This window comes from Rattus norvegicus, chromosome 10 (assembly GCF_021556685.1).
Source record: "Rattus norvegicus strain SHRSP/BbbUtx chromosome 10, alternate assembly SHRSP_T2T, whole genome shotgun sequence".
NCBI lineage: Eukaryota > Metazoa > Chordata > Mammalia > Rodentia > Muridae > Rattus > Rattus norvegicus.
Genome location: NC_141543.1, coordinates 52,753,972 through 52,767,180, shown reverse-complemented (window position 1 = coordinate 52,767,180; position 13,209 = coordinate 52,753,972). Strand labels below are relative to the sequence as shown.

The following is a 13,209-nucleotide window of genomic DNA, read 5'->3' as shown; positions in this document are numbered from 1 at the left end:
CAGGTAGGAACACAGGTAGGAGGCACAGGTAGGGGGCACAGGTAGGAACACAGGTAGGAGGCACAGGTAGGGGGCACAGGTAGGAACACAGGTAGGGGGCACAGGTATATCTAACACTTCCTGAATGCACCTGCCCTCTTCCGAGAGTTGAGGTTATCATCTTCTCTTCTGTCACCCAGCTTTTACTTAACTTCGAGGATTACAGCTTGTTTCTTAAGTGCTGTTCTCTTAGGGAGGTGACAGTGCTCAAACGACAGGCTCCTCTGACACGTTGGCCACCACACAGCCTTAGATAGGCCTTTGTCGCACCTTTCCAGACCTGACTTCACTTACTTTCCAGTTCGCTGATGAGTTGGTTATTGTGTAACTTGACAGCACGGTGCTGTTCCACCTGGTCTTCCAGTTCAAATATGGTTTCTTTCATGTCTTTGATTTCTGCATCACTTTCTGAAGCTTTTTCTTGTAATTTTAGGCTGGTTCTGCTCAGCTGTTCTGCTTGATGATCACAGACTTCCTTCAGGTAAGAATAATCTTTTTCCATCTAGAGAAAAAGGAATATTGCATCAGTTTAACAAAAACAAACAAACAAAACCCACTCTCATAGGTCAGTAGGGAGGCTTGCTGGATGCCCTAGCTTATGCCACTTCTTACTGTTCTTCAGTCTAGGAACAGCCAAGGCTATCAATGTTAAGGGAGTCACAATGTGTCTACGGGGCTGGATTCCCAGCTCCTTTTTTTTTTTTTTTTTTAGCAGAAAGAAGGGTTCTCTTAGTACAGGCAACTCTTTCCCTTACTGGGGCAGAACAGGGCATCATGAAAACCTGGCCATCCTAACCTCACATTCGCTGCAGAGCAGCGCCCTCTGCTGTTGAGACTCAATGTTCCTGCAGCCAGAGCTAAATCTCAACCTTTGGAAGAATAAAACGTGTGACAGAAGACATGCTACATAAAAATCTGAAGTTTTTAAAATGATTTGTTTATTTTATTTTATGTACTTTGGTGTTTTGCCTGCATGTATGTGTGAGGATGTCAAATCACTGAGAGCTGAATTATAGTCAGTTGTGAGCTGCCTAGGTGCTAGGAATTGAACCTGGATCCTCTGGAAGAACAGCCAGTGCTCTTAACTGTTGAGCCATCTTTCCAGCCAAACCCAGACACTATTGCTGATGCCAAGAAGTGCTTGCTGACAGGAGCCAGCTATAGCTGTCTCCTGAGAGGCTCTACCAGAGCATGACAAATACAGATGCGGATGCTCGCACCCAGCCACTGGAATGAGCATGGGGACCCCAATGGAGGAGTTAGGAGAAAAGACTGAAGGAGCTGAAGGGGTTTGCAACAGCATAAAAACAACAATACCAACCAACCAGAGCTCCCAGGGACTAAACCACCAACCAAAGAGTACACATGTACATACCCATGGCTCCAGCTGCATATGTAGCAGAGGATGGCCTTATCTGGCATCAATGGGAGGAGAGGCCCTTGGTCCTCTGAAGGCTTGATACCCCAACGTAGGGGAATGCCAGGTAGGTGGGTAGAGGAGCACCCTCATAGAAGCAGGGGGAGGGAGGATAGGATGGGGGTTTACAGAGGAGAAACTGGGAAAGGGGATAGGACAACATTTGAAGTATAAATAAAATATCCAATAAAAAAATATGAATGTTCTAGAAACAGAAAACCCTTCCGTTAATTTCACCTGCTCAATTTAATTTCACACATAGAAACAAGATAACGATGCACTCAAGCTTAACAACTAAATTTAGCCATATTTGCTGAATCTTTTAATCCAATAAAATGTGTTAATGCCTCAACTTTAGTTTCCATTTCAGCAAGTAACAGACATTGTTCTAAAGCTGGTGTATGGTCATTCCTTGAAGGGTTTCCCATGCTTATTACACATGTGTATAGGCCCTTGATAATATATAGGCTTGTTCTAGGTATTAAAAAACTTTATACACTGTATGTGTGTATTGATTTGGAAGTATTACACTGCAGTATATAATATGCCTTGTCATATGTTTATTACATTATTTTAACATAATTATAAATGTTAGTATATACAGAGTGATACATATTACAACAGATTATCCATGTATGTGGTGTATGTATATTCTCATGTATGTGGGTACGTGTGTGGGTGTATATGTTTGTACAAATGTATGGTGGTCAGAGTTTGACATCAGTGATTTCCTTGATTACTGTCCATAATAGATACAGAGGTAAGATGTCTTGCTTGAACTTAGAGCTAGCTAACTCAGCTAGTCTAGCTAGTTGGTTTGCTATGGGAAGGCCCTGTCTCTACATCTTGAGTACTGAGACTATAGGCAAGTTACCATGCCTACTCCACATTTACTTGGGTGCCAGAGATCCAAATTCTGGTCCTCATACTTACACATGCCCACATACACATGAAAATGTATCTGCTACACATACAAATAACCTGTTGTAATATGTATCAATCTGCATGTATGAACATTTAAATTATGTTAAAATAGTATAAGTATTGTCTAGTACATCTTATCACCCACTGAGCCATTTGCTAGTTGGGACTACATTATTTTAATTACCAAGTACTGCAAATCCAAATCACTGGCTGAAAACACCAATCTATTATTATAAATAAATGATACAATGAATACTGCACCTTTTCTATAACAATTTAATTGACATTAATAAAGAAGCATATATTTACCAGGTAATATAAACTTGATATGTAAGAGATTTCTTCCTATTTCTTTAAGTGTGGGGTCTTTCCATTCAATAATATTTTTTCTAATTGTAGTTCTGTCTGGGAACTCTATAGGAACAGGGATCTGGTTCTACATTCACAACAGTACACAGAACCCTCTGCACATGCACAGTGCTAAGCATAGAGAAAGTACTTAATGTGTATTTGGTGAATGAATGAATGAATTAAACAGTACAAGACAGTCCTGCAGTGTTTTCCACTTGGGAAGGTGGGATGCACAGACAGGTGAACAACTTCAGGACCAACACAGACCATATAGCCTGTGTTAGGGTCTGCACTGATATTTAAATTTGTACTTCGTTTACAAAAGTGTGTGGCTCTGCACTGTGGATATATATCACTGCATGTTGCTGTCAAAACTGAAAGTTGCTGAAGTACACCAAAATGGCTTAGGGAACAGAATCTGAAGCTAGACTGCCAAGATTTGAATTCCAATTCTACCAAATCAAGATTTTTGAGGTTTTTTTTAATTTTATGACTGCTACTTGGACAGTAACATAAGCTAGTTGAGTACTCAAAACTGTCCTGCTTCAGCCCCTAGTCCTGGGATTACAGCATGCCACACCTTACTAGTTGAACCTTGTATTCTTTTAATTCCTTTACCTCATTCCTTACTTGAACAATGGAGGAAGTAATTTATTTAATGAAATAATGTATTTACAGTTTATCAGTGACTGGTACAGTTTACCTTGCCTCTCAATAAAAGCTATTCCTTCTTCCAGAATAGCCCTATGTCTTATGCATAAGCAAGACATGATAACAACAAATACAGGTCTAGTCAACCATGAGAGGTGGTTGGTGGAAAAGCCTAGAAGTTTTCTATCCTATCAATCATTACTTTATACAGAAAGTTTCACAGATGATTGTGGTACACTGTATAAGTGTGGGGAACCAAACCCAGGTATTCTGGAAGAATTCTTAACCACTGAGCCATCTCTCCAGCCCGGAAGCCCTACATTTTAGATGTTAGAAAGCTAATGTCTGAAAGGAAGCGTTGGAAAGTTACTTTGAGTCTTACGGGTTCATGGCTAGACTCCTCAGAGGCATGTCACCTGGGGCCCAGAAAGACTAGCAAGAAATATTATGGGTATAGAGTAAAACCGGGCACTATGATGAGGGAAACGGCTAAGCATCCTGATGAGGTCTCTGAGTGACGGCTGGCTGTCAGAGGCTCTCGTTTTATTTCCTATATGCTGACTCATCATGATCATGAGCACCAAGGAGTGGCATGCATGGGGAGGAGACAGAAGTGCAGAGTGTGAGAGCTGGTGAGACTACAAATCAAAACTGTCTCAATGAAGGCACTGCTTTCTTGATATGAAACACATCCTCCAAGCTTAAGGAAGTATTCCAGAAACTTTGTTGGTTGTTGTTGTTGTTGCATTGTGGTTGTTTGTTTGTTTGTTTGTAGACAGAGTCTCGCTCCATTTCTACACAGTCCTCGCTGTCCTGGAGCTCACTATTTAGACCAGGCAGAGTCACCTGCATCTACCTCCAAAGGGCAGGGATTAAAGGCCTATGGCACTACACCCAGCCAAAAACCTTAGTTTTTTAAAAGAGTAGTTTTACTATTTCATCTCATAGGGACACTTCATAAAATAAGTTATTATTTTCAGGTTTCATTCATTTTATAAATTAGCAAACATATGTAGGGAAATTATTCAAAAAGAAGAATGTGGGCTGGAGAGATGGCCCAGAGCACATGCAGTTCTTCCAAAGGTTCTGGTTCTCAGAACCCACAATGGGTGGTAACTCCAGCTCAAAGGGATCTGATGCCCTAACTCTGGCTTCCACGGGCACATTCACACAAATGGCATATCCACACACAACCATAAATAAACAAGTTTAGAAAATTCAGCAACCAAGCAGCAGAGAACAAAGCCCTGTATTAATGACCACCAGAATTCTAAAACCCCCTTTTTGTGATCCTGGCCTTTCTGCTGCCTAGCAATGCAAACTTTGAGTTTAGTTTTTCTAATTTGGGAATTCTACTATCAGATATCCAAACATGGTTTTTGGTGATTACCTTGAAAAAAGAAAAATCACTTCAAGGTCTGCAAATATTTTTCATCTTTGAAAACTAACTATTCAGTCAGATTCAAACAGATCACCAAAATTTCTCAGTGAGAGGACATCAAGAGTCCTCCCTGATTCACCAACAACTAAACCCAGGTAGCGACCTAGTAAGCTGTGGTCAGACAAGGCTAGAATCTTAGCAAGTGTCACCACTTTCTCCAAACTTTGGAACATTTTTGAAGTTGGGGGAAAAAGTGCTTTTCAGGCCAGTTTCCTTGGAAATATTTGGAGAAGGACATGTGCACACAGGAAATATTTTGAGTTTTCCTGATCCTCAGTGTGAGAAAGCCATGAAGCGGTGGAGCTGTGACACTATCATGGCACCCACTGACCCCTCTGGTAAAGACCCTGGTCTTTATTTTCTCAATGGATTAGGCATATGAAACACCACCCAGAGAGGGCCATCTTGGAAGGGGCTCCAATTAGGTGCTGTCAGAGGCTACTGACCCTCAATAGAGGAGTAGAAGAGAGTGGGGGCCCTGGGTGGAGACACTAGAAGGTTGTGTTGCTATATGTACATATCTGGAGTCTCCTACAGGAGAGGTGTAAACAACTGACAGCTTAGCACTGGGTGACTGGATTACATGGAATAATTATCTCTGTAAGATGAATCCATACAGTCATCTTTAGTTTATTATGATGAACTAGTACTAAGGACATCAAGCTGGAGATTAACTATGAACCAAGGCCTTATGTATCATCATCATCACCATCACCATCAGCAGCAGCATCACCATCATCATCAATAAATAAATAAGTTAAAAAACGTTTAAAAAAGAAAAACAACAACCTCAAACCAACTAAATGGATTTCACAAAATTAAAATGGAAAAGTATGGGCTTCAAGAGACATCATATAAGACAATGGAAAATAACCTCAATGTTTAACTGAATGGAGAAACAAAAGGTAACATATCTGTACAATGCACTATTAGTCAGGGAAAAAAATAAGAATGAAGTCGTGACAATAACACCCCTGGATTTACCTTGAGGAAACAAACAAACAAACAAAAAACATGCTAAGTGAAGAAAAGACAAAGACAAAAGGCCAGTGATGAATGATCACTTGGAATGCCTGCAGAGTCAAACCTGATCAAACCAGATCCAGAAAGCAGATTACAGACTGCAGTGGTTAGGAGGGACATGACTTCTGGAGTTAGCTACTAATAGGTTCAAAGTTTCCTCATGGGACGATAAGACCTGTCAATCAGCCTGCAGTGATCAGTGCACAGCCACATGAGCTACTAAACAACACTGATCTGTTCACTTTGGAATTATAACTCAATAAACTTTTAAATTCCTTCCCCTCTTCTCTTTTCCCTTTCTCGTTCCTCTCCTCCCTTTGCTCCCCTCCCCCACCCTTTTGGGACACAGTCACTATTTAACTGGCATCAAATACATAATCTCCCTGCCTCAACTAACCAAGTACTTGGGATTACAGGTGTATACCATCATGCCTAGCCAAAACCACTTTCCTGACGGTTCTGTTCCTTCCTTTTTTTTTTTTTCCCCCTGCAAAGCTCTTGACCTTATCAGGAGAGAGTAAAGTTCTCCTAGTAATAAGGCTTTGCTTTCTCTGAAGCAAAGGTTAGTTTTAACACAAGTTGTTAGTCCTGTTCTGAACACATTCCTGCCTCGTCTTTGATTTTAAAAGGCAGTAAAAGTCCATGATTAAGAATACCTGTAATACATATGGTTCAATCTTTGACTACTGGCTCCATCAATTGACAAATTAGACTATTGTTTTCTGCTTTGGTCTGCACAATTGGAGAAAAAAGAAAAAAGGATAGGGCTGAAGAGATGGTTCAAGGTTAAGAGCACTTGCAGATCTTCTAGAGTACCTGAGTTTGGTTCCCAGCACCCACCATCAAGGAAGCGCATAACAGAACCACTCCAGCTCCAGAGGATCTGACCTTTCTGGCTTTCATGGGCACCTGCACTCACATACATAGACAATATACACCTACATATAATAAAAACAATAAAAATCTTTAAAAAGAAAAACTTAATGTGGTGTCAACATTAAAAGCTGAAATTTAATGATCTAGGGTTTCTGCTCAGGTGGGACAGAAATCAGAACCAGGGAAAATGTAGCTCCCTTAATGTCCAAGCTCAGACAAATGTAGTAATTCTGCTCTTTGGTGTACAGTATGCCCTGAGTGTCAGCAACTCAGTATCTAGCCACTATTGGTTAGCCCTCAGCAGCCAGATCTACTCACTCTTGGGACCTCTCTGGAAGTCTCCCAGCGGTGGGAACACTTGTCCTGGCAGCCCCTCTGCAAGCCTACTGTTCACTCTGCCCATCTTAACATCCTATTCTCTATTGCACTTCACCCGCACTTCACTGGAGAGCGCCTGCACAGTTCTCAGCTCTCTGCTCCCAGGAGTTTTGCCAGGTGTGCTCAAGACTACCCACCCTTGGTGTGATCTGTTCTTGTGCAACTAGCTCAGTCTAGTCTATCCAAGATAAACTAGTGGATAATAAAATGCCCAAAGAATTACTGAGGACTAGACTGCAGCATAAGAGGATAGTGTATGGGGGGTGGCGGGGAGTCTTCTGGACTACTCTCATGAGACAGAGGGGAAGATGGCTCATACAGTTAGGGAAGGGCAGAACCATGCACACACACTGTCACTGGTCCAGTCTGTGCGGGGTACTGGGGCTGCTTGTTTTAAGACCAAAATGAAAGTTGTTAGATGTATAGGTAGAGGCATCTGCAAAGTGGGTAGAGCTATCAAGTGCAGTTGTGGAGTAGATGGGTGAGCCGAAGCTGTCATGGCAGCAGGGAAGATTCAAGGAACCATGCAAGGAGTCTGGAGTGCTTGTGGCTGAAGAGTCTCCCAAGGTGGCAGTGGTTACCCCATGGAACAGAAACAGCAGCTCCACAACAGCCATGACAGCTGGAGCAAGTCTCTTTTAGGGTGGACAGGATGACAGTCTCCAGGTAACTGAAGAAGTATTTGCTTGATGGACAGCAGTAGTGACTTCCAGAGGTGACAGGAAGGGCACGAGGGGCCAAAGAGAATACACTAAAGTTCACCACAAGCTGACAGTAGTGGTTACCAGCTGAGCTTCAGGACAGTTGCCACTGCACTGACGACAAGGGAAGGGGTTGAAAGCTTGTCAATCAAGCAGCTGAGCTGCTTTTAACCAACTCCTGACAGTTTTCATTATTTAAGAAGTATTTATAACTAATACCCAGCAAAATCAATAGTCTTTTCCAGTAAACTTTACGCAGTACTTAACTCTTAGCCAATGTCCTCAGAGGAAGAAAACAAACAAAAAAAAAAAAGACATTCCCAAGAGTATCTAGAACATACAAGAATACAAAAATATTAGTTATTAAAATATAATAATTTGGGGTTGGGGATTTAGCTCAGCGGTAGAGCGCTTGTCTAGCAAGCACAAGGTCCTGGGTTCGGTCCCCAGCTCCAAAAAAAAGAAAAAAAATAATAATTATTTTTCATCCGACCATTTGACAAAACTTACTAAATTCGTAATATGTGGAAAAAGTCATGATGCTAAAAGAGTATAAGGCACTCAGGAAAACAAAAGAGCAACAGCCCGAGAGCACTGCCAGGAGTAAGAATGTGGCATGTATGTTGCTTTTATTTTGACATCTAGCATGGCTTTTGCAGAACTCGTTCTGTCTCATGCTACAGAAAACAGAGGTGGCTAGATTGCGTTCTTATTGTCGAAAATCTTTTTTTTTAATTTTTCCTTTTTTTCTTTTGCAATGCTATTCTGCCTAGAAAGAAGTTATACGAGTATATTTACATTTCTGCTATTTAAAAGAAAAAAAGGCTGTCTTCCCCAGAGATAAAGCTAGAAATGTGAATTTGTCTTGGAGAAGTAACAGTGAGCTGCAAATGTAGGGCTGTATCTGGGAAGGATGTGGACAGCAGATGCTGCCCTTAAACACACAAAGGACAGCGAAGTGGAGGCATCGCTCTACTCACAGGTGAGTTCTGAGGTCAAGCTCAAGGAATGACTGGTGCTGTGGCCTTACCTCACTAGAGTTAGTAACACATCAAAGGAAGAAAATAAATCCACCACAAGGAAAGCAGGCCACAGAAGGAAGCTGAGGTAAGGGGTAGCCTTGCAGTGGAGCCACATGGAAGCACAGGACAGAGCCCCGAAGTGGATCTGGCTCCCACTGGAAAGCCATCCTTCCTTAGTCCTTCTAGTAGTTCAGCACAAATGCCAGAAGGCATGTGGTGAGGGACACACAACTGTGCTGGCTGGACAGTTTAATCCTTGTGAGCTTCATCTCAGGTCGTTTTCCCTTGGGAATGCACGCCTTCAGTGACATTACTGGACTCTACGGTTGTTAGGAATTAGTTGATACTCTGCTGTCGGGATACACTGAGCCAGCAGTCAGTGCTACAGGTCGCATATGGTTTGTTTTCACTCAGAGTCACGTTGAGATTTTATTTCCAGTGGTAGTTTTAGGAAGTTATAGATAATCTTAACTGTCAACTTGACTAGATTTGTAATCACTATGGAAATACATCTGGTGTGTTTATGAAGATGCTTCCAGAAAGGCTAACTGAAGGGGAAAGACCTAACCTAGATACAGATGGCACTATCTATCTCCTGGGCTGGGGTCCAGGACTGAATACAGGGAAAGCAAGATGAGAAATGGCATTCATCTTTCTCCGCTTCCAATACAGGGTGAGTGGCTGCTGCATGCCCATTGCCATGCTTCCCATGTCGTGATAGATGGGACCCTCTGTTGGGGTTCAGGAGTCACCTCACAAACCACATGAACACTGATCTCAGTCAGATAGGATAGGGATAGTTTATTGACCATATGCCCCAGGACAGATCCATCAGGACCATGGTCCAGACTCAGGAGCTGAACCTTGACACTGAGTTATGATCCTACAGGGCTTTTCAGCCTAAAATCCACAAACATCTGTGCCACATTATTCTACCAATCATGGTTTAGGGATAGGGGACTTCCTTAGAAACATCTTTATTGTACACTTATCCTGCTCCCATAGTTTGGGCTATTTGACTGTGGGAAGGGACTTGCCTTGTCTAACATTCATGTCTGAACTTGCCAACTAGAATGTCAGTTACCCATGTACATGTCTCTTTCTACCAAGTCGGATGTCAGTTCCCAGGAAGTACTGGGAACTTAGACTTTACTGGACCCTTACTCAAACCGGAAGTCTTGTTCCAAATAGTTTCTCATATTGATGCACATGTTTCTCTTATGTTGGGGTCCATCCCAGAGGCATCTTATGAAAGCAAATACCATAAAAGCTCATACAGAAAGTACAGAAAGTAGGGTGGTTGGTTTGGGTCCCAGGTTATTGTGGCTAACTATACAAAGCAGTTCTGACTTCTGTTGTGACTGGTTTCCAAGAACACCAAAGAACATCCTAGTAACAGCATATGACAAAGTTTCCTTAGAACATTAGTAACAGCACAAAATGGCAGGCTAGACAGGTAGTCTATCTAGGCCTTAACATTTTTTCTAGGCCTCAACACGCTCAAAACTGTGAATAAAATATATCCTTCCATTCTTAAGTGTTTATTAAATATTTTGATACAGTTATGAGAAAACTATTGAGTACTGGAAGTAAGACTCTTCAGAGGCAATTAGGAGAGGTTACTACCCTACAGAGTATGTGGTACAGTCTCACAGGCTCTCTCTCTTGATCATGAATGATCATAAATGAATGATGGCAAGCTCCTTTTATAAAGGGAAGCTGGCCCTCCGCTCACTCTCTCACTCGTGCATCCTCACACAAGGTAGTTTCTTCTTCTAGTCTACCACAAACAGAGGCCACAGTAATCCTCAAGACACTGTTACTTGATTTAGACTTCCAGCATCTTGAACTAGCAGCTCAAATAATCCTTTCTCTCTGAATTACCCAGTGTAATTACAACTGAAAACAGTTTAAGAGGTCTAGAATCTGTTTTTTCAGAGTTGATGACTTATAGAAAAGTACTGCTCTCTGTACATAAGGCAGCGCAAAATCACAAACCTGGAGTTTTAATAGTTATAAAAAAAGAAAACCTAACCCTGTGGATGTAGCATTTTACCTCGTATGTTGCTTTTTTTTTCCCTTAGACTCTTAACTAAACACGGACAAGAATACTACTGACAGTATAGAATAATTTTACTTGGCAGAAAATCAGTAAATATATGGGATTATATAAATAAAAGTTTAATACTTAAAAATAATTTGATTTTAAGTATGTATTTGTAATGCTATACTCTACAGAAAATATATTTTTTGTGGATTGTTGTCTTTATACAGGTGAGGGCTGCCATAGGATGGGGCATGGCCCATGATTGGACAGTAAAAAGTAAGTCAGAGACACAGTTTTGGTAAGGGGAGAGAGAGAAAAAAGGAGAACCAAGATGGAGGCAGAGGAGCTCGACCCAAATCTGTGTGGCTTTGAATGGTCACAGGTAGTTATGAGTATTTCTTAAGGGCTGGATTTTTAGTCAATTTATCTTACCTAGGTGGGCAGATTATACCACTATCAAGTGATTGTGAGTTTATTGTGTGGACATATTGTGGATTGAGAATTTAACATATAAATCTGATTGTTAAATTACAAGCATCTAGAGTTTTAATTTTAACGGGTTGCTGGGAGTTGACACTATAACCATTAGGGGGCAGAGTTCGTGGCAGGGAGCCACAATAGAGCAGCCACCCCTGGGACCAGAGCAGTTCACAGACCACAGGGGTGGGGGTGGGGGTACAACAGGACAAAGGCTGCTGGGACCTCTAGAGTCCTGATTTTACCAGGTTGCAGGGAATGTAGCAGAGTTCGAGGCAGAGAGCCAGCTGGGAGACGGGGACCTCTGCATTCGGCTAGCAACAGGGCGGAGAGACTGCCTGGAACAGAGTAAAGGAGCTGGGGGTATCGTGGCCTGGTGCCCTAGAACCTGCTGCAGCTGAGATGAATGTACCCCGCTAATGCCATATGGTTCGATGGTGCCAGCAGTAGCAAGGGTTTGTGGCTATTTTTAATATTTACTGCAACATTTTCTATGTCCTCCAAATAGATTAAATTTCTACAAGAAAACTCTAGATTTTATTTTATTGTCTTTACTTTGGTTGGCTAAGCTACATGAAAGGGCAAATTCATACCTTTAAATCCAACCAGGGTAGGGTAAAGTTAAAGAATTTTACTCAAATCAGGAAGGAAAAAAAATTGTAAAAATTCTTTTTAAAAGAATAAAGGTAGAAATAAATTAAGAAAAAGTTTAGGCTGGGCATGGTTCTTCATACCTTTAATCCCAGCACTTAGGAGGTAGAGGCCAGTCAGGTCTACAGAACTAGTTCCAGAACAGCCAAGGCTACACAGAGAAAGCCTATCTCTAGAGAGGAAAAAAAAGGTTACAAGAGGAACTTATACAGTAATCTATCTGCTTTAGTATATTTATGAATTGTGGCCACACATACTATATTCTTTTATACAGAAAGATAAAATATTACAATTCTGTCAATATAGGTCTGTATGCATACCTAGGTATATACCAACTGGGAAAAACATTGGCAGATTTTTCTCCAGGTGGTAGGATTAAAGGCAATGCTTGTCTTCTTTCCTATACTTTTCCATATTTTACTAACTCTTCCATAATGAGTGTATAATCATCGACCAGAGAAATGAGAGATTGAGGAAAGCCCTCCAGGTCATGGAGAGCTGGAGAGCTCAGTGCTTTAGAGCACTTCTAGTTCCTGCAGAGGACACAGGTACTGCTCTCGCTCAGCATCCACATGGCTGCTCACAACCATCCATAGCTCCAGCGCCAGGAGATCTGATGATCTCTTCTAGCATCTGTGGGTACTAGACACACATGGGGTGCATATATACACATGTAGGCAAAACACTCATACATATAAAACAAAGTAAATCTAAAAAATGTGGGTTTTTTAAAGAGGGTCCATCTAGGAGAGTGAACGTGTTGTGAAATAAATACCGAATGAACAAAAGAGAACATTCTTATTTTACAAGGTGACTTAATGCAAAGTTTCAATTATCAACATACAATTCAACTGAACACCTGGCTCACAACCACTAATGCTTCCATTCCTTCAATAAAATACCTGTGAATTCACAACACAAAGATACAATCTCCTCCACAACCTACCACCGACACAGAAGACAGCTGAGTATAGAACTGGGCAGCAACTGAAGGATCCCAAAACAAAGGAAGCAACAGTAGAAATTTCCCCAGCAGCTCACAGCATAAACTGCTTTTTGAATCACTGACAGCCATCAAGTAAAGTGGGAGAGTGCTTCCTCCCCGTCCCTTGTCTCCTAGGAGTATCCCAAGTCACAGATCCAGAGCTGGTAAGACAGGAACAAGGAGCCAGCATGCACTCACTCTGTGAGGCAGACGACTATCACACAGT

At 41.6% G+C, this 13,209-nt stretch overlaps 1 protein-coding gene across 9 annotated transcripts in view; it reads right to left on the bottom strand.

The window, feature by feature from the left end:
* The window catches only part of Specc1 (sperm antigen with calponin homology and coiled-coil domains 1), a 274,496-nt gene that overhangs the window by 93,918 nt on the left and 167,369 nt on the right, over window positions 1-13,209 (bottom strand). For all 9 annotated transcript variants that reach the window (XM_087571814.1, NM_001428980.1, XM_087571817.1 and 6 more), the window contains 1 exon segment: window positions 334-541. In XM_087571814.1, coding sequence (XP_087427940.1) covers window positions 334-541 — 208 coding nt within the window.